This window comes from Glycine soja, chromosome 8, assembly GCF_004193775.1.
Source record: "Glycine soja cultivar W05 chromosome 8, ASM419377v2, whole genome shotgun sequence".
NCBI classification, from domain to species: domain Eukaryota; kingdom Viridiplantae; phylum Streptophyta; class Magnoliopsida; order Fabales; family Fabaceae; genus Glycine; species Glycine soja.
The window spans coordinates 944,198-965,421 of NC_041009.1; the positions used below are offsets into that span (position 1 = coordinate 944,198).

Genomic DNA, 21,224 nt, shown 5'->3' on the forward strand with positions numbered 1-21,224 from the left:
ATATAATACAATCTATTCCGAAATAATTATTTTAAAAGGTAATTTTTAGTTTCTAAGATAAAAATAAATATTTTAAAACTTATGAAAAAATAATTTTGAAAGGTAAAAATTATTTTTTAAATGACTATTCAAATATAAAATATTTTAAAACTATTTCAAAATGATCTTTTTATAAGTAAAAAAATTGACTTCTAGAATATTCATTTCAAAAATATTGTTTCACAACATATATTACTGGTGACACCAGAAACCCAAAATCCATTAGTGTTGGCGCACTATCCTGGGAAGGGTACTAGGGTTGACATGGTGGAGGACTGTCATGGGAGGGTAAAAGAGGTGTCATCGTGACATGAGTATGCTTAGAGAGAGGTGTCATTATGTGTTAAGGTTATGATTAGTTTAAAGAAATTATTAAGATATTTTAATCTTTTCAAATATTTATGGGAGATAGATGGTACAATATGAGAGATACATGATTGAAATGGCTACAAATTTGGATCCCAAGATGGACTTGGATTTAAAATTGTGGCAATTACATTGGCAACCTTAGCCTCACATTTAAGACTAGCACGTGTAGAATTTAGCGCAATTGCCGTTACGTATGAAATAAAAAGAAGCGATGACGTGTAGCAGTGGCATTGGCCCCATTCGAATCGGCTTAAAGTTCTGCTCTCCCACGTTCAGCCAACGTTCCTTCTCTCTTTCTCTTCTCACCGGCTGGTCACCGGCTTCTTTCATTCTCCGACCGCCCCTACCCCCTTCATTCCCGATTGCTTCGTTCGGGAACATGTCCAGTCACGCTGCTTCTTCTTTAAGGACCGCTTCCTTCTGCAATAGCCCCACGCGCCCCAAGAACAAAGCCTATGCCTCTGACCATTCAACGCCTCACTTCATTGCTCGTAAAACCTTTTCCTCACCGCGCACCATGTACCTTCTCCTTTTTTCTTTTTCTTTCCATCTTCAATAGCTCTTCTCATCTATCTATCTGTGCCTTTTGCCTTCTGGACAAATGTTTCATGTTGGCTTCAATTATAATTAAATTCTCTCGATACAGCTGGAGATATAGGATGGGTTATGTGATTATCTGAGAAGGAAGGAAATGTGGTGGATTTTATCCTCCCCTAATAAATAAACTAACATTTTTCTATTAAAAATAAATTCTCTCAGTGTACAAGTTAGAATAGTTATGTTCTGTGCTTAACGATTTGTATATTCTTTAACAATTAACCATAACATTATTAGGATTTTCTTTTTCAACTAGGGTGTTTTTAAATACATTTTAATTTTTTAATCTATCATTTATTCTATATATATATATATATATATATATATATAATTTTTTTTAAATTATTTTTTATGATTTTAAATTATACTATGATTATGTATACAAAAAAATTATAATATGATTTATATATTAAACATTTAAAAATATAAAATACATGCTTATTCTGTCCATTCCAGAAGCTAAAATATGATTCCAAAGATGAATGCAAATTGAAATATTATAATCAATAGCTGCCTGTTCCTGTGAATATTGATTTTCACATAATGGAGGACACATTTTCTCATATTTAGCTAATTGATTCATTACATGGAGTTAATGATTAATCATGTGATGATGGCGCCATTGTTTTCTACTTGGAAATGGATCAGGAAAGAGAGAACTGTGAAATCATTGCGGCTTTCAAAGGCATTGACAGTTCCTGAAACAACAACCGTCTATGAAGCTTGCCGTAGAATGGCTGCTCGCAAAGTAGATGCTCTGTTACTCACTGATTCCAATGCTTTGCTCTGTGGAATCCTCACAGACAAGGTAAGTATTGGACTTCTTTTTATGACTCATGCTGAAGAAACAAGAAAATAGACTATAGTATTGGGACTTTTGTTTGAATTTGTGCAGTTTTTACTTAAATTTACATACATAACTTGCTATTCTAATTTTGTGGTTAAAGGATATAGCAACAAGAGTTATTGCTCGTGAGGTTAATCTCGAAGAAACACATGTTTCCAAGGTTATGACAAGGAATCCAGTATTTGTCCTTTCTGACGCTCTTGCTGTTGAAGCCCTCCAAAAGATGGTGCAAGGTTGGTATTACTCGGAGATAGGCACATGCTAATTTCTATTTCTGTATGGTGCCATTGGAATAAGTACAAAGATCATTTATGTTTTCAGGGAGGTTCAGACATTTACCAGTGGTGGAGAATGGAGAAGTTGTTGCCATACTTGACATAGCAAAGTGTTTGTATGATGCCATTGCCCGTATGGAAAGGAAAGCTGAGAAAGGAAAGGCAATTGCGGCAGCAGTTGAAGGTATCGAAAAACACTGGGGAACATCTACTCCTGGTTTGTACAGTTATTTTCTTTTTTGTATGCCTAATTTTTATTTCTAATTATTGGATGGCGTAGTTAATTAGGTTGCCACTTTCTACAAGTTGTTTTTTTTCATGCTCATTTGGTCTTTGTGCAGGCTCCAATTCGACATTCATGGAGACTCTTCGGGAGCAGATATTTAAGCCATCTTTGTCTACAATTATTCCTCAGAATTCAAAGTAGGTAATACCTTCTTTTGTTTTAGCTGAACAAAAGTTGTCTCAGATTTAATTTGTTTTCGTGTTTGGAGTTGTTATACCAAGTTAATTCAGCAGATAGTGGCACTTTCCAGGGTTGTAACAGTTTCACCAACAGACTCAGTTTTGACGACAACAAAGAAGATGCTTGAACTTCGTGCAAGTTCAGCTGTTGTGACGGTTGGTGACAAACTTTGTGGTATTCTTACGTAAGTGTCTTGCTGTGGACATTGCCACCAGTCCACTTTTTTCTGAAAAGTTTCACACTTTTCTACTTTTGCCTTGCACTGAAAAATTAAATTTTTGTCAACGTTTATCATCGGAATAGTTTTGATGAACTATAACCTGCATACGAATTTCAGTTCAAAGGATATCTTGATGCGGGTAATAGCACAGAGTCTTCCTCCATCGTCAACTCTTGTTGAGAAGGTACATCTAGATCTGGTGATGTTAGGACCATGTTTTAGACGGAAAAGTTGTCTCTCCGAGCGTTCGATCAATTATCGTTTCTACTCCCTCTTATTTGACATATAGTCAACTCTATCTACAGGTCATGACTCCAAATCCAGAATGTGGAACAATTGATACACCAATAATCGATGCACTTCACACTATGCATGACGGAAATTTTTTGCATCTTCTTGTGGTTAATAGAGGTAATATAGATAGATAGTATACGGGATGGGGAACAAGTTCTTGCATAAATAATTTCTGATTTGGGTGGTTGAAAACAGATGGCATTGTTGTTGCTACGGTTGATGCGATTCATATCACGCATGCTGCTGTGGCGACAGCTAGTCAGGTATGCTTTCTCTGACTGTGTTTTTATACCCACTAAGGTTGACTACATGAAACTTCTATTGAATCCTGTTTGAAATGGTGTATGAGGCTGTTTATTTGTAAGTAATAGCAAATTGTTGTCAGCAAAACTTGATACTTTTCATGTTCTTAGTTGATTGTTTTGATGTTAAACTAAATTCAGGTTATGACAAAAAAACAACAAGTAAATTCAGATTCAGATATGAATATGTATTGATATCTAAATATGTATGCAGATTAATGATGAGTGGGTCTTCAGTGAGCATTTTGGTTTTAAACCTGGGGAAAATTGCCACCTTTAATTTTTACCCATTTGCTTAAGCTTCTTGCGAATATAATTAAGAATCTGAAAGCTCGATAATTGATTAGTAACAAAAGATTAACCAATGTTGACTATTTTTTTTAAATGTGCTTAAAACATGGAACTGGGTATGAAGAAGAGAAAAGGAGGTGGCATATCATACTAATGAAACGATGATGTATGAATTGAAAACCAAATGAAATCAGAGGGCACTTATTCAACTGTTTTTCCCTCTCCTACTTGCAATGTGTAGCTCCCAAAACAAAAATAAAAATATTCAACTGTTTTTCTCAACTTATTCTGAAATTGTTTCTTTCACTTACCGGGTTTGGAGCATTGCTGATGTTAATGTTGAATAGGCAGACAACATGGCACCGAAATTCAATTTTTTTTCAGCTTCCATGATCTTTTTTTTTTTTTTCATTTGTAATGACGGTATCATTTTCTTCACTAATTAGGTCGGAAATACTCCCAATTTTAACAACGAAGCTGCCAACTCCATGATACAAAAAATTTGGGATTCGGCCATGGCCTTAGCTCCAAATGAGGAGGAAGAGGATTCACAAAGGTTATAAATATGTATATATATGCGTCGATGTTGTTAGAAAAAATATTTTCAATATTTTAAGTTTAATTTGATATTATTATTGGCATGCCAGCGAGACTTCCTTGAAAATGATTTCTGAGGGAGGAGAAACAGGAAGATCCATTTCTTATCTTGCGTCAAGCATGCAGAACGCATTTTCCTTCAAATTACAAGACAGGAAGGGCAGATTGCATAGGTTCACATGCGGTATGTTAACTATTACATGTTTCCAATCATGTCTTTACGTACATGTGTGTTTTCACTCTCAAGTCTCATCTATCTCTTTTAGCATGCAAAAGTGCCAATGATGGTTACCTGAGTCTCAGTTGAATGTGACTGGTTTGCATGTCTTCAATCTATTGATGCGTAAATCTGCTTCTTGATTAAAATTTTTGAGTAATGTTAGCTGCACATATTGTACAGCCCATATAATTCAAACAGCGGATTATGCTTTATTAGTATTGATGACTAAAAGACAGAAAGAGAAGGAGAAACAAAATTGATAGCTTGGGACTGTGGTAGGGATATGCAAAGACATATGCATACTTGGGTTTTTGTTTTGATGAAATAAATAACAATGCATTTTGAAAAATAAAAGGAGAGAAAGAAAGATGGTGATAATGGGTATTCTGTAATCTGTACAAGAAACTTGTTTATTGCCCGATGTAGCTCTATTTCACCTTTCAAGCTAACTATACATTACGTAAAAAAGTGTAAGTTGAATGATTTGTGTGCTTGTATGCAACTTAAGATACTCGGAGCTTGGCAGAGGTTATAACGTCCGTCATTCAGAGAGTCGGTGATGATATTGACCCCATGGACCTGCCCCAAATTTTGGTAAGTTTCAAGATGTTATATTTATATTCTTCAGTCAGTTTTTTTTTTTCTCGTTTTCCTAATGCAAGCTGGTCAATTTTTTTTGAAGTATGAAGATGAAGAAAATGATAAAGTTGTACTGGCTTCGGACAGTGATCTTGCTGCAGCTGTGGACCACGCAAAGACGGCTGGTTTGAAGGTATGACTAAATGGAATTGGGGGAAGGGGTGCGTGAAGAAAAATTATATTTAGATTAATGAGTCTTTTTCGTTTTTTTTCTTTAAAAAAAAATGTATGGGAATAGCAAAATCTAAAATGTTTATTGTAAGTATCAAGAATCAATTGTCTTAAAAGGTGAAAGAACTTAAATGTGGGGATAGAATAAAGGTTAAAGGGATTACCTTAGATACGTTCAACTGAAAAACTGCTTCATAGCATTTTAGCGAGCAATCATCTAAAGCTTGCTGTCATTTGAGTGGGATTTGGAGCTATCATCCATGAATAATCATGGTAGTATTTGTGGGAATCTGTATCAGATAAGTTTGACTTAATTTGATGATGAATTTTGTAGGGACTGAGATTGCATTTAGACTACTCTGGAACACATGGTTATGGAACTGATTCAAGTTCATTAAGTTGGAAATATGCTAATTCAGAAGCATGGGCATCTGCATACAGTGCCATTGCTGCTGGAGCTGCAGTTGTTGCTGCCTTAGGTCTATTGGCGTTTGTGAGGCGAAGTCAATGATAGGAAGAAGCGAGTTTTTGTTGGGGGTAGAGGCCAAAACTGAAATGAGGCCTGTTGGAACTTAGGAGGAGGGGCATACTTTTAGCACTTGCCAATCTGTAAGTTCTAACATTTTGTATATCCACTTGTATTCGAAAGGAAGGAACAACGTTTTTATTCTGCTGTCTATAAATGCTACTTGCAGCTTGTAAATTTGTAATTCACTGGTTTAGAAGCCTCAAACATGACAATTTAATAATTGTTAGAAAAATTCTGACGATTTTACATCATCGCTTTCGATTTTGTGGCGACGTTAGAAAAATTACTCTGCAACTAACTGCATGGCCTAAAGCATCGTATTTATAGAGGCTAAAAAGTGGACTTTCCATGTATAAGGATTGAAATACAAAATTTTGACAAGTGGGACCAAAAATAAGTAATTAAATCGTTCAACATGCAGCCTCGGCATGTTCACCTTAAACACGGGTGGGTCCCACACGCTGATGTCAACAAAATTTTGCTTCAATAAGGATTAAATCACTAAAACGCAGAGTTTCGTATATAATTAGAACTAAAAATTGATCCAAGTGTAGTAATCAAATAATTAATTAAACTTTCATATATATTAGTGTCTCTTTTCTATTTTTGTTTATAAGATTCAAATTTAAAATGATATTTTTTTATTTATAAAATTTAATTTTTAATAATTCTTGTATTAATTATTTTTAAATTAAAAATATCTCTCTGGTTAAAAGAAGAGAGAAAATATATTTACAAATTAGAAGAGAAATGAGTATTAATGATAAGGATAATTTTAAAAAATATTATAAATTTAAGATAAACTTATTCTTATCAATTAAATTAATTATTTTTTTAATCTTAATAAATTAAATAATTAAGTTTTATATATAAAAAGAGACGAAATATCATTATCATCTTTAACTCACTAAAATGTAAAAACAAACATTCAAGAATAGTCATTTAACTCAAAAGTATATACACTGAAAATATAAACATAATCTAATTATAAATTACTATGCATGATAATAAGTATCTAAACATGCACTTGACATACATTAAAAATTGATTTCTAATCGATTAATAATATATTTACATTGACTATATATATATTAAATTCACATAGCTAAAATAACAATGAATTTACAAAGCGTCTTTTTGGTAACTTAAAATCACATTATACTGGCCTTAGTCACGAGGCCTTTGGAAATTTTAATTTCCCTCCGTCGTCAAATGTCAACTAGCTATGGGTTAGTACTACTGTAGCGCACAGTGCGAGAAAAAACAAAATCCTTCAAGTTTTTTTAATTAACTCAATGTACACAGTACACTTTTGTAGGCTATTGTAGTTCTAATATTTTATGCTTTTTAATTAGTACATTATTTTTATTAGCTGTAATGCCATGTTATAGTTTGTCATGTCAACAAATTAAGTTAATTATTAGATGGAATCATGATGAACAAACATGACTATAATTAAAGTATCGTATAGTTGTAGCATAGAAGAGTAAAAATACAATTAAGCTTAAAAACAAATTTATCCTTTTTATAATGTCAGTTGTGAGATCAAATGGATGGATGAGATTAAATTCAAAATCCAATTTCAAGTTCCCTATCCAATTACATGCATAGAGAAGCTAATATTCTTGTCGATTACATTACATGCCCAATACTAGCACAAAAAAAAAAATAATAACATCACCAATATAGTTCAATACATCCAATGGACTTTCTTTAGATTCACAACAGCTGCTTGATCTTTTTTACTTGCATTTATTTTGTGACAAGTTGGCATCTCTTCTGGTAACAAAAAAGAAAAAGAAAAATAAATGGGCATCTCTTTGCCCCCAACAAGTGTTTCTGTAATATGTTATTTTTGCCTTTTAGGCTTATTTATATTATCCAAACTTAATCACAAACTTAATAACTAAACTAAGAATGTAACATACAGAAGCTAGTAGGGCTTTAAGATCACAATTTCGACAAGGGATAAAGGAAGCAACATCCATTAGCTAGTTATTACTTAGATTCTAAAAAATAATTCAAAATAAGATTAATCAATTTTGTGATAAATAATAAAGTATTCGAAAATTCGAGTGTTGAATGCATATGAATTTTATTTGTATTTAGATTGATATAAATCCAATTTAAAAGTAAAAGATAAAGAAATAAAATAACAGAGAAATATAAGATATGAGATAAAAAAAAATTTTAAAAAAATTAAAGTGGATGAGAGGAACCTTGATTGCATGATCGAGTCCAGGGAAGCTTCAGTGATGCCACTCACAGATTGATACTCCCCAGTCCCAATCAGTATTATTAGCACGTGTGCATGAGATTGCGGAAAAGAAACACCATAGAGAATAGGGTTGTAGCTAGCTAGGAGAACAAAGTATCTGAATGAATGAAAAGAGACAGGAAAAGAAAAGTATTTAAATAAATGTGAAATACATAAAATATCAAACAATAAAAAAAAAATACACAAATTACTCTAACATCAATCTATACGTTTCAAATACATAATTAGTAACATGGTTCAAAATATATATTTAAAGTGTCGTAAAAAAAAGTTTTAAGTTAAAGATAATTTTATAATATTTCAAAGAACAAATACACAACAAATAATAAATTCTTAGTTCATACATGTTCTTAAATACGTAAGCATTATACTTAATTATTGAATTAACTATACAACAAAGTTAGATTCAATTTGAATGGAAACCATTTTGAACCTAAGATCCAAAAATTGATATAATTTAATGAAAAAATATTTTTATGTTATTTTATTTTTTTATATTCAATCTGTTTAATTATCAATTTCTCGATTTAATTACCAAGATTTATATTAGGTTTGGTGCATGAAGTAAAAAAATACAAGGTTGGATATCTATTTTCCAACACCATTAATTTGTGAGTAATGATAACTGGATACCCCATCATTTAAAGGCACTCCTTCAAAAAAAAATATTTATCTCATTTTATCACATCATAATATTTATTACATCTGTATTTCTTAACTTTTTTTTCACTAATTATTGATTAACCATTGGATGTCCATATATATTTTATCTTAATTTATTGAACGAAGTAGTGTACATAAAGCCAAGGTCTACGTACGCAGTGACCTGTGAATCTCTCTGGCTGCTACTGCATCTTTTTTATTTTGAAAGGTCAGGCTTCTACTTTGCTAAGGGAGTAAACTCTCTCTCACGCCTTTAATATTCTATACTATTTTCAATTTCCTCTTTTTATGATGATAAAAGAATATATTTAGTTGGTGCAAATGAAACTAAGTTTTAATTTTTTAAGAAAGTCTTCTCTCAAGTTTACAAATGAAAAAATAACTAAAAAACTATATTAAAGGTGATTTATTAAATTTTTCAACTAAAATTAATCATTAATAAAATTAATAAATATTTTATATCAATAATATACTAATAAAAAATAAAGTCTAATCAATATAAAAAAAAAGAATAAATGTACCAAATTGAAATTAAAGTGAATGACGCTATTGTTAAATAAAACTTTGAATAGGTGGTTGCGTTCAATTATAACCAATCCAGTGGTGATTTTCTCCAAAACAGTTTGGGGTTCAATTATAATAAAATAAAAAATTAAATATTTTTTTAGTCATTATAATTTATTATTTTTTTATATTTTTATCATTATAAAATTATTTTTTATTTTTAAGTTATGGTAAATTATGTTTATTTTATTTTTACTTATTAAGATATTTTAGATAATATTTTAAAGACGTATTTAAATTTATAGTAAATAATTGTGATTGAAAATATAAAAGAAGTAAATGTATATAAAAAAAAAAATTGACGTAGGGCGTAGAAGTAACATTATTTGCGCGCAATTTTTCTTGGACGAAGTGGTCGGTTTCTACACAGAAACACTTTAAAATGTCTTGTATCACGGACATCCAACGTTAACATGCACCTTCTGTGTTTCACTATGCACTAAAATAAACATAATTCAATAAATAAGCCGTGCGTCTGCACTTTGCGTGCCCCTCCTCTATCAAGTGTCTACTTACTTCTATTCTAAATGAAATGGGATACTTATGAATAATATATTAAACTTGCCCAATGAAATGCCACTTCATTAATTTGAATCTTTATTATTTTGTTACATAATTTTTTTCCTTCTAAAATCCTTCATGTGAAAAAATTCCCGTGAAAAAAGCAGTAAAATTAATTTCGACCGTACAATCCTAACTTATTCCCATGTGTAATGCTATTGAAAAGAGTTTGGACACGTACACAACCCAAATCTGGAGTGCCTGAGTAGAAGATTTAGAGAAATGGACAGAAAAAATAAAACAAGAGAAATTGATAGATTTAACAAATTAATTAAGATGGATGGAAGTAAGATGTAAAATAAGCTGAATGCATGAATTAATATTTATAGTATTACTAATTCAATTAATTAGTTTTTTTTAATGTTTAATTTGGATTAAAGTTGAAAAAGTTTAAAAGACAAAAAGAGGCAAAAACTACTTTAGTTTGCTTTAAATGGATGTGATTTTTTACTTTTGTGATGAGTTTTCAAACATAATGTTAACATTGACGAATTAGTTAATCGAGTTTTATAGAAAGAATCAAATGGAATAGTATATAAATTTTGTGGCAAAAATTTCTGTAAAGATGAGTAGCCTTATATGCTTTTTTTTTAATTTTTTTTATTACTCAAGAAAAATAACCTTCACAAATTGACACATTTTCTTATACTACACCTTCTCTCCTCGTTTTACTCAAAATAAACCTATAAAAAAAATATTTCTTAAACTACACTTATTTTGAGTTAGAGAGAAGTCGGGGTTGGGAACCCGACTCTTCTTCGATCATGGCTTCTTCTTTTTTAAATTTATTTTTTTATATTAATTTTATTTATTTATTTATTTTAAATTAATTCCATTTTTAAAAAATATTATTTTCACATATTTATTGTATTTTTAATCAATCTATTTTTTGATTATTTTATTTTAAAACTGTTAATAAACAATTTAAAAAATATTCTCATTATTTAAAAAATAAAATAATAATATTAAATTTTTATTTATTTTTTTAATGTGAAAATAATATTTAAAACAAGTGAATTAATTTTTTTTAAAAAAAATTAAAAAAGAATTTAATAAACAAACTCAAAACAATAGTAGTTTAGGAAATATTTTTCATGTAGATATATTTTAAAAAAAATGAAGAGAGAAAAGGTGTAGTGCAAGAAAAAAATCATATTCCCACATAACACAAACAAATGTATTATGGATTGTACGACTTCCTGTTCCAACACCGTCCCTTACCCAGACAATATTTTCGTCTAACGATTTAGCCAATTTCCATATTTATTAACATTTAAGATTCAATTTGAACCTTAACTTAGTTTTAAAAACGATGGTGGACTGGATAAACTTCTCTCAATATGAAATCGATGGCCAGTCTAATTTAAAGATATTGTTAAAATACATAGTTTTTACTTCTTGAAATGCGGCCAAATTTTTATTCTCGAGATTATACAACGAACTGCCTAAACAAATCATCCAACATAAAAGTATTCTATAAAGAGATGCCTATTTGTGTGGAAAACATTCGTAGATGAGCAGTATATTTCTCAAGCTAACTCAAGGCTTCCCCGTGTAACCCTGGGGATTGTTCTTTGCCCAATTCCATTGGTCCCTGCACATCTCATCCACACCATATTTTGCTCTGAAGAGAAGAGCCAAATTAATAATAACAAATAAGAAACATAAAATACAAGGTAAAAAAAAATGAAAGATCCCTACATCTTATTTATCAAATATACTACTTTAATGAAGCATTGTATGCTAGTATATAATATTTGAGAATCTTGATTTTTCAGTCAAAAACCAAAAATGAAAAATCCCTATCTCGGTGCATATTATTTATCAGTTTAATGTTATATCATAGCATTTGAAATTTGAGAATCTTGATTTCGGTCAACAAAATCGATTGTCAAAAACCCAAATGATTACTGATTTAAGTATTTAACCGTGCTTGTCACACACAACGGACTAAAGTACTTACTTCCATCCAAGTTCTTTCTCAGCTCTCTCTGTAGATGCATAAACCTCAGTAGCATCTCCCGGTCTTCTTGGACATAATTTTACTGGAATTTTCTGAAGATTTGATATCCAATGGAAAAAGAGAAGCTTTCAGATGCTATTTCATTCATTTGTGTTTTTAGATACATAAAGGGATTGGTTTATATTGGTATAAAACTTAACATTCTTACATCATTCAATAAATTTCATTTCACGAGTATGTCAGGAAGACGCATATTTACCTTGCCAGACGCCTTTTCAAATGCTGTAACCATTTCAAGCACGGATGTTCCACGACCAGTTCCCAGGTTGTAAGCAGTACAACCTGAACAACAATAATATCTCACATTCTACTTTAGCATGCAAAGAAAAACAATCAACCTATAATTATCAAAATACTCATACAAAGACACAAATTTGTCCATATAGATAAGCAAGGGAAGAAAAAGAACAATTCACCAATTTTTCCATATAGATATGCAAGGGAAGAAAAGAACAAATCACCTATGTTCTCTGTTGTGAAGAGCTTTCGCAAGGCAGCAATATGACCATCTGCTAAGTCCATCACATGGATATAGTCCCGGATCTTATTTTGAACAAGGAAAAAGAGAGGAGGATTAGCATTTTCGAAGGGGTTCTATGTGGTTATTTACTTTGTCCAAATGACACATTTCCCCCTGAAGGAGTATATGATGTAAAGAAAAGGAAAATTTAAATTTACGAACCGCAGAGCCATCCCTTGTGGGATAATCATGGCCATATACATTGAGTTCCGGCAATCTTCCAACGGCTACTTGCTGAATGTAAGGCATGAGGTTATTTGGGATGCCCTTGGGATCTTCACCGAGTTTACCACTTTCATGAGCCCCAACCGGATTGAAGTACCTCAGTAATATGATCTTCCATTCTGGTTCAGCTTTCTGAATATCTCGGGCAATTTCTTCCAGGAAAAGCTTCGATGAGTTCAAGTGTCGGTCAAAGAGTAAACAGAGACAAGATCCCAAAGTTAGGCATTACAAGCTTACAACTCAGCAAGTTTACACAACAGCCCAAACAATGATGATAAAATTTCGCAATATCATCTTGTCAAGTAAAATAAGAAGGTAAAATAAATTAAGCTTCTCCTAGAAGTTAAAATTAACTTATGCGCAGGAATTAAATTAACTTTTTGAAGAAGCCAACTGAGAGAGTTTCCATAATTAGCTTATATGAAAGAAGTTTAATTTATTTGACCTTTTTCTATTTCCTTTACTTATAAGTGCTTATTGATAAGTTTATCCAACCTTAGAAACCATAAGCTGCGAACAACAAAAAGCAAAAGTAAAAAGCAACTCAGAACAAAGTGATGGTTACCTTGGTCCGTCCATAGGGATTCATAGCTTGTAACCTGAAATCCTCCTCACACGGTATCTTTTCAGGTTGGCCATAAACGGTTGCAGATGATGAGAAAACCATCTACTCAGCAACACAATCATATTGTTAAGTAATATTCTATAATATATAAAAAAAAAAAAGGGGGAAAGGCAAGAATCTGATTCTGATTCCTTGGATGGAACACAAGGTAAAGTAATAAAATATTCTCCCAAAAATGAAATGAAATGAAAGCGAATTGCAATTATTATACAAATTATGGGCATGTAATTTTAAATTTTGGCTACTTACAATTATAAAGTTAAAAGTAGGGCGTGATAAAAATGTGGGTAAGGTGCGAACCTTTCTGCAATTATACTTTGCCATAACTTGGTAGAGGTTGATGGTGCCGACCAAATTAAAATCAAAATAGCGACGGGGCTTGGAAACGCTTTCAGCAACCGCTTTCAGGCCAGCAAAGTGGATCACGGCATCAAAACTATTTCATAATTAAAAAAGAAAAAAAAGTATCTTATCTTATTATTATATGCTACACGAGAAAACATAAAAGGAAAAGGACGCAAAATATTGAGCGTACGTTGTTCTGGAGAAGAGTTTCTCCAAGTCATCCCTATTCCTGAGATCGCCCTGGGTGAATTCCAGGTTCTGAGAAAGCTGAGGGCCCACCACTTGGCGGACGCGGTCCACTGCTTCCACGACGGAGTTATCGAAATTGTCGATTATTGAAACACTGAAGCCTCCTTTGAGAAGCTGGACCACGGTGTGGGTGCCTATGAAACCGGCACCGCCGGTAACCAGAATCTTTTGCGACGAGGTCACCATTTTGGAGTGTGAATGAGAGTGTTGTGTTGCGATGAGAATTTAAGGACTGAGAGAGAATGTTTAGTTGCTTTCCCTTTCTTTCTATCTAATCCGTTTTGGTTTGTTAGTTTCGCGCGCGCCTTTCTCTTCTTTTATATTTAACTGATTAATAATTATTTCCCATTTCTCTGTGTTTGTTATTATTTTGGGCGTGGGTCCCACACAGGTTTCTGGCTTTGGATTTGGATTGGTTCACCACGCAACGTCACCATCATGCGCGTGATCACTGGACCATCTCCTCATCCTTCTCACACTTCTTTTCCTGTAATATTACGGCGTTGTTCACTCGCTGTGTCTCATTATTTATTGTGCTTTTTTATATAAGAAAAAAACTTATTTCAATTTAAAATAAAAAATATTAAAATAAGATGTAGTAAGAACTCATCATAGAAAATAACTTTTATTTTCATGGGAACAAGAATCCTCACACTTTTATATGACAATAGAAAGAAGAAAAGTTACGTGTAATATATAATTTTGAAAATAAATCATGCTTGAGAATGATATATTTCCAATCTCATATTCTCAGAAATAAATATCTTTAAGATTAATTGTGTTTAGTAAGTCACTCCAATAACAAAAGTTTGTTAAATAAATTATACTGACACTTAAATTATTTTATATTACACATAATATTTTTTTTCTATCCATATTTTAATCCCTTAATTATTTAGAAAATAATACATTAATATCTCTTATATCATCTTCAATGAGAGTGCTTATATGACTTATTTTATTTTAAGCAAAGTTGCTTAACTTTTTTTTTCCTATAGAGCATATAATAAAATGTTGTTAATATAAGTATCATTACTTATATAAGTCATCATTGTTTAATGAATGTATATTATAAATAACATATTTTTTAGGATAAGTAACTTATCTAATTAATTGATGCTCTTAAAACATCTATAATATATGATAGTGTAAATGAGTTGTTTGTCTAAAATTTGTTAGCCTTATAATATTAGACAAATTTAAAGTTCTTACACAAAAATTTATTTCATTTCAATGTTGAGTTATTAAAGTGAATGTTTAACTTGAATTACATTAAATTTTGTAATTAAAAAATAAATCTTCAATAAAAATAAATTAAATAATAATCATGTTAGAAACAGAAGATTAGCTAACTACACTAACCTATATTTGATAATTCTTCTCTAATTCTTATTTCCTTTCCAATGGTATATTTATAGTGATTATACAATGAATAAGGCTTGGCACTCATGACTCATAACAGAAAAAGATAACAATGATAAAAAAATTGTAAATAACAGAATAGTGGAAACATGCTAGTTTGTTATAAGTGTGATAGTGTTGTCGGGCAAGGGATATGCTGGTGTCTTTTGGGCCTACTCTCCCTTTGGACTGTATTGCTATCATTATCCATTGTTGGAAAAACCAACATAGGTACATGAGTGAAAATTGCTAATTCGGGCTCTACCAATGATAACCCTCAAGGGTTATCAATAGCATGAAAGGTGAAAGGGTTGGGTCTGTGACCTGCGCCACAGAGCAACCAAGGAGAACAGTGAACGTCGGAATGAACGACCAAGAGTTGGACGACCGTAATACCACTGTCCCCGAAGCGCAGACCCATGCCGGTTGTGGTGGTGGTGGAGATGGTGGCGGGTGTGACGGCGGACGTTGACGCCTATGGTGGACAGAGCAAGAGGTTGAGGGGCAACGACGCGAACGACGGTGAGAACGACGGGTGCAAGAAGGAGCCAGATAGAGATAGAGCGAGAGATCATGATTGCGAACATTCCTCTGGCCGTCACAGGAGTGAGAGGGAGAGAAACTGAGAAAGGAGAAACGGGGTTGTCAGCAATGAAAATAGGTGGAGGCGGCATGCTCGAGCATGCGTGACTTCATTACAGAGCTTCCATGGGAAGCCGCCATGACAAGTGATGCTGACTTGGGTGCGGGACTAGGTGGCATGATCATGCGTGACTTCAGTACGGAGCTTCCATGGGAAGTTGCCATGGGGAGTGATGTTGACTTAGGTGCAGGGAATGGAATCGGAGTTGACATAAGAATCGGAGTTGACTATAAAATGTGAAACTATGAGCATAATGAATAAAGAGTGATAATAAGTAGGTTTTTGAAAATTTGAGGGACTAATAAAAATAATTTTTTAAAAAACTAAAAAAATTAAAGGATTAAAAATATATTTAATTTTTTTTAATATGATCATTATTATTGCTTTTCTCTCGTTTATTTAAATACAATGAGTAAAGTATTTAAAAATTAAATAAAATATAATTAAAATGATGGTAATTAATACTGCCTTAATATTTTAGATGGGTTGATATGTAGAAATAATGTTCTGTCACAAAAGTAAACATATAGAGAGAAAATCTGAAGAGATAACACCATGATCGATGTCTACTAAATGTGTATTTTTGCTCCTTGTTATTTCTCAATATGTGTATATTTCTCCCTTATTCCAATAATCTACTTCCTCTACCAATAAATAATTTATTTTTGCCCACTTACCCTTGTCCTTGGGCATTGCCTACTAAATGAAATTGAAAATTGAGACTTTTCTAATACTTCGTTTTCGCGACAGCGAATACTGACCAAGCCATGCAATCAGACCATCAGTTCCAAAGGAATGAAACTTCGAAGCAGACACTCACCAATTCTAGAAGAGTAGGACGAACAAATTTCAAAGCCTAAAACTTATCATACTTTTAAAAAAAAAACTCTTATCATTAATGTTCGTATTAGTTTCCATGTAACTTACGTAAATTGCACACGCTTGTATAAAAAGATTACTTATTACCTGTTGTTTTTGGATAATTTTATAATTAAGTGTTGAAACTAGCTAGCTTGCTTTGGACCTTTGGTTGTCGGTCCTAAGACATATATATTTGCGTATTTCCGCTTCCCCATAAAGTGGATTATTAACAACGCAGTAACACTTGGTTGATTTTTCTTTTCTTCTTCTTGGTTGAGTTTTCTTGTTACATTTACCAATAAGATAACAATAATATCCCGAACATGGTAAATTATCAGTGGTCAAGCTCAAGCATAAGGCGATCACAAAGAACAAGGCTTTTGACAAGAGAGTGTTTTTTTTTTTTTTTGTGTGTGTTTGAATGGGGATGGCAGCACCTGTTTATATAGTCCAATTCATCGGAGAAAATTTGCGCACTCACAGGAATTCGGCAGAAAATTCAAAAGTTGAATGTTAATGATGTCTTCCTGGACAGTGGTTTTTTATGTTTCTGTCTTGAGATATTTTATTTTTATAATACAACAGTTAATAAAGACGTACGATACCTGATTATTTATCTACAAGTTTTTATCTTTTTGACTAATTCTTACCAATTAATATCCCATTACAACTTACAAGACTAACTAGTGGAAAATGAAAGAGAAGCCACTACAACAAATTTTACCATTAACGACAATTATTTAATGGCAATACAGTCCTTGTTGTATGATTTTATAATATTGATCATGGAACTGTTTGGACTTTATTCCATGATATATACAAGTCTGGCATTGCTCCATCAATTGGGGCTGATTTGGCTGTCACCTTGCACGCGTACAGTGGAATGCTCTGCAGACACTTTACGTTACACTCTTGAGGAAACATATATACTTTTTTTTTTCTTACATTGAGGAAAGATACTTTGAACTTTGAAGTTTGAAGAACCTAATCCAATATGGTAAGCATGCTTACCATAAAATGTAGTTGAACTTGATTCTAAATTCGGTTATCATTTTGTGCCATGGGTTGTGACCAAACCTATCATTGTTTTGCTCTGGTTAGATAAATTGCAACTTGCTCTACCCAAGAGGATATAGTTAGTACTTATTCATCAGTTAATAACATGCATAGCTCTTTCTGGAGAAGAACTTGGTTTGCAGGTTCTTATATGCAACCCCTTCCCCAACCTTTGCTTCTTCTTAACAATATTCTTATAGTATTATTATTTGTCGTATAATTAGTTTTTTTTTTATAAGTAGAAATTCAACATAGGATCAGAGAGCTTCCAACCCTTCACATTTTATTCAATTTGGTTGTCATATAATTAGTTGATAATTTTTGTGTCTTTCTCTTAATGGATAAAAATATTAATACAAAAGTAAATTTGAAAATGAAAATGATGGACTTACTTTCTTCTTATCAATACTCAGTATATTATACAGATATTGTTTGGTTTAAATAAAATTCAAAAGTATCTGAAATTATAAAAAATATGTATAGTTAGTTTTTTTTTGGTAACGGTCTATAGTTTAAAAAATTATCAGTCGGCCGGTGTATAGTTATTAAAATAAATAATAAAACTACAAAATTTTAAAATTAAGAGAGAAATGGTAAATTTTAAAAAATGAAAAGTAATTTTTGATATTATAAATAGTTTAAATTTGAGATGAAAAAAGTTGATATAAAAAGTTTAAAGGATTCTATTAATGAATATAGAGAGGATAGTCAGGATAGGGAAATAATAAATAAAAAAAATTATTTTAAAGTTTGTTTTTTCATAAAAAAATCCAAATTTAGATTTCTAAATAGTGTAGTATTATCTAAATTTAAAGGTGATTAATTCGAAAAGGGATAAGATTTGAGAAAAAAAAAGAAAGAAATCTAAACATTTTTTTAAAAACAACATTAATTTTAGTAATTTTTAAAAAATATTAAAAATGTTTTGTCAAAAAAGAAATATTAAAAATAAACGTGACAGTAAATAATGAAAAGTTATTAGAAAAGGAAAGATGATCAAAATATAGTAAAAAAAAATTAGTTATGGCTTAAATTTCTCTCGGAAACCGGTGAGTGTGTTGTTTCACTCCTCTAATTAACACACAATAGAAGCCAATTGTGCCTCTCAGAGCTCTTTCAGATTCTCCCGTGTCTCATCATCCTTCCAATATTCATCAAGATGCCTCAGGGAAGCCTCGAAGTTTTTCTTGTTAACGCCAAAGGCCTTGAAAACACTGATTATCTTTGTAAGTTTTTATTTACACGCACACACATATAATATGAAAGGATATATCCAATTCCACCATTCATTTATAGTACAATTCTTAATTTGTTTCCTTTTGTTTTTTCACACATACACTTTCTGGATCTGATGGAGCAGGTAACATGGACCCTTATGTGATCCTCATATGTCGCACTCAGGAGCAAAAAAGCAGTGTTGCATCAGGTATATATACTTGATCTAAAAAATTAGTCACCCCTTGTCAATATAAATTATAATGTTTATAGTTTAAGTTTTCAATATTGGAAATATATATGGAGAAAGTGTATTAGAAACGTTAATGCCATGTTTTCTTGTGAAAACTTTCCACTGGAAATCAGATCATGCATCATGATGAATTGATTCAATTTAATTCCTGGCTAGGTCTGCAGAAAATTCAGTTCCCGAACCGTAATTATATTATGTTCGTTTCATTTATTTAAGTGGTGCATGCAAAAGGAAACAATAAACGTTAATGCAGGTCAGGGAAGTGAGCCAGAATGGAACGAGGCTTTTGTATTCAACGTGTCTGAAGGCGTTTCCGATCTGAGATTGAAGATCATGGACAGTGATTCCACCACGGCTCATGATCTCGTTGGAGAAGCTACGTACGCCATTTCTTGAATTTTGTCACTGCTTAATTTGGTTTCTAATTGATTTTGGTATTTATCTATATATCTATTATTACAGCATTCCACTGGATGGATTGTTTATCGAAGGAAATATCCCACCAACTTCATACAATGTTGTCAAGGATGGCCACTATTGTGGGGAGATTAGAATCGGCCTCACTTTTACTCCTCAGGCATGCTATCATATATGTTAATTAGTTTTTCTTATAATACTCGTTTGTGTATAGACACTTCAATTCATCAAAATCATATTATATGAAATTGTTAATGGTAGAAAAACATGAAATTACTTCACCTTTTCTTAATGCAGGATCGCAGTGAACGCTGCCCAGAGGAAAATTTTGGGGGATGGAAGGAGTCTGGTTACAGAGACTGATTGTGTTCATTTATAGCATTTCTGAGTCATGACTACTGGATCCAGTATTAACTTAGTTGCCTATTCAAGAGGATCTTCACTTTTAAATTGCTTTATTGTCAATTGATTAAAATTAATACCACAAACTCTAAATAATTCTTAGGTCACAAATAAATTATATTTTTATTTTCTACATTCATTCTGTATTATTTTTTTTTGTAAATAACTAAATAAGAGAGATAAAAAAGAAACGAGACATAAGATGGGTTATGTGATGGAGGAGGTTAATTAATTAATTATAAGAAGCATTCTAAAAATTTCTTGTAAATTTGAACAAACACGTGAACTGAGAAAGAGTATATTTGAAATAAAATAAAGTCAAATTAAATGAAGTTCCTTTGCTTTCTTCATGTTCTTTACCCAGAGTCCCTGAAGATATGCATATTATTTTAAACTAATTAACATCATTTGCTTCGAAAGAAATCTTTGTTCCAAAATTCCTATATCCATTGTCTAGGGAGACATCAGTATTAGATGTGATAAAGTCATATTAAAATTTACATTAAACAAAAGTCATGCTTAAAGTTCTCTCTCTCTCCTTGAACTTCCTTTTATTCCATCAGGGTATGCTAACGATTGTATTTACATTTAAATTAAAAATTACACGGTAAGTGAATTACCTAAGGCCATATCTATTTGTTTTTTTATAACATTAATTTATTTTTATTCATATGTTAATTTGTTAAAAAAATAATGAATATATATTTGTAAGAATTTTTTTTGTATAGTTTTAAAATATAAATATTGTTTTATTAATTTTCTATTTTCTTAAGTATAAATAAAAGCCTATATAATTTTTTCAATTTTGTTTGCAAAAAGATTATTACATTCTTTTGTATATTCACCTGTCTATAATTTTTCAAATATAAATACTGTTGGAATTTGGAAACGAATGGCGATTGAGCCATAAAACTTTCTTAGTTTATAAAATCTGTATTAATTGCTATTCTAGCTCCCTCTGGTGTCGTAAGCCAACCTACCGAAGAGTAATTGCTAGGCACTGGAATATTTTTTTAGCTAGAAAGGCAAAAGATAGAAGTAAACAATGCTTTGAGTAAAATGTGAGT

General features: G+C 31.6%; 3 protein-coding genes across 5 annotated transcripts; 2 read left to right on the forward strand and 1 right to left on the reverse strand.

The window, feature by feature from the left end:
• The first annotated feature begins 604 nt into the window (after window positions 1-604).
• On the forward strand, window positions 605-6,082 carry LOC114424554 (CBS domain-containing protein CBSCBSPB1-like). Of its 2 annotated transcripts, none has more exons than XM_028391409.1 (14): window positions 605-927; window positions 1,654-1,813; window positions 1,953-2,085; window positions 2,174-2,344; window positions 2,469-2,550; window positions 2,664-2,777; window positions 2,931-2,997; window positions 3,119-3,224; window positions 3,303-3,370; window positions 4,147-4,256; window positions 4,348-4,481; window positions 5,026-5,111; window positions 5,200-5,289; window positions 5,662-6,082. In XM_028391409.1, exons 1-14 carry the CDS (start codon window positions 620-622, stop codon window positions 5,836-5,838), a joined length of 1,806 nt encoding a protein of 601 aa, XP_028247210.1. In that variant the 5' UTR covers window positions 605-619; the 3' UTR covers window positions 5,839-6,082. The 2 variants fall into 2 exon arrangements, with proteins under 2 accessions (XP_028247210.1, XP_028247211.1); XM_028391410.1 differs by having other exon boundaries at window positions 2,174-2,311.
• A 5,156-nt stretch (window positions 6,083-11,238) lies between these two features.
• On the reverse strand, window positions 11,239-14,196 carry LOC114422206 (bifunctional UDP-glucose 4-epimerase and UDP-xylose 4-epimerase 1). Of its 2 annotated transcripts, none has more exons than XM_028388430.1 (8): window positions 13,851-14,196; window positions 13,565-13,751; window positions 13,256-13,357; window positions 12,628-12,855; window positions 12,407-12,488; window positions 12,145-12,227; window positions 11,886-11,977; window positions 11,239-11,546 (listed from the first exon to the last, which is right to left on the reverse strand). In XM_028388430.1, the coding sequence occupies exons 1-8, from the start codon at window positions 14,093-14,095 to the stop codon at window positions 11,462-11,464; spliced, it is 1,104 nt and encodes a 367-aa protein (XP_028244231.1). In that variant the 5' UTR covers window positions 14,096-14,196; the 3' UTR covers window positions 11,239-11,461. The 2 variants fall into 2 exon arrangements, with proteins under 2 accessions (XP_028244231.1, XP_028244232.1); XM_028388431.1 differs by having other exon boundaries at window positions 13,616-13,751; window positions 13,851-14,194.
• A 4,631-nt stretch (window positions 14,197-18,827) lies between these two features.
• LOC114421940 (elicitor-responsive protein 3-like) lies at window positions 18,828-20,260 on the forward strand. Its single transcript, XM_028388080.1, has 5 exons — window positions 18,828-19,096; window positions 19,231-19,296; window positions 19,592-19,718; window positions 19,801-19,915; window positions 20,053-20,260. Exons 1-5 carry the CDS (start codon window positions 19,030-19,032, stop codon window positions 20,116-20,118), a joined length of 441 nt encoding a protein of 146 aa, XP_028243881.1. The 5' UTR covers window positions 18,828-19,029; the 3' UTR covers window positions 20,119-20,260.
• The last annotated feature ends 964 nt before the right edge of the window (window positions 20,261-21,224 follow it).

Coding starts and splice junctions, on each gene's coding strand:
- LOC114422206 (XM_028388430.1), bottom strand. CDS start 14,095: ATGGTGACCTCGTCGCAAAAGATTCTGGTTACCGGCGGTGCCGGTTTC. Junction 12,489..12,627: donor CCACAAGGGATGGCTCTGCG/GTTCGTAAATTT, acceptor GTTCAAAATAAG/ATCCGGGACTATATCCATGT. Junction 11,547..11,885: donor GAGAAAGAACTTGGATGGAA/GTAAGTACTTTA, acceptor TCTTCTCTTCAG/AGCAAAATATGGTGTGGATG.
- LOC114424554 (XM_028391409.1), top strand. CDS start 620: ATGACGTGTAGCAGTGGCATTGGCCCCATTCGAATCGGCTTAAAGTTC. Junction 2,778..2,930: donor AAACTTTGTGGTATTCTTAC/GTAAGTGTCTTG, acceptor TACGAATTTCAG/TTCAAAGGATATCTTGATGC. Junction 5,290..5,661: donor CAAAGACGGCTGGTTTGAAG/GTATGACTAAAT, acceptor TGAATTTTGTAG/GGACTGAGATTGCATTTAGA.
- LOC114421940 (XM_028388080.1), top strand. CDS start 19,030: ATGCCTCAGGGAAGCCTCGAAGTTTTTCTTGTTAACGCCAAAGGCCTT. Junction 19,297..19,591: donor AAAAAGCAGTGTTGCATCAG/GTATATATACTT, acceptor ACGTTAATGCAG/GTCAGGGAAGTGAGCCAGAA. Junction 19,916..20,052: donor GCCTCACTTTTACTCCTCAG/GCATGCTATCAT, acceptor TTCTTAATGCAG/GATCGCAGTGAACGCTGCCC.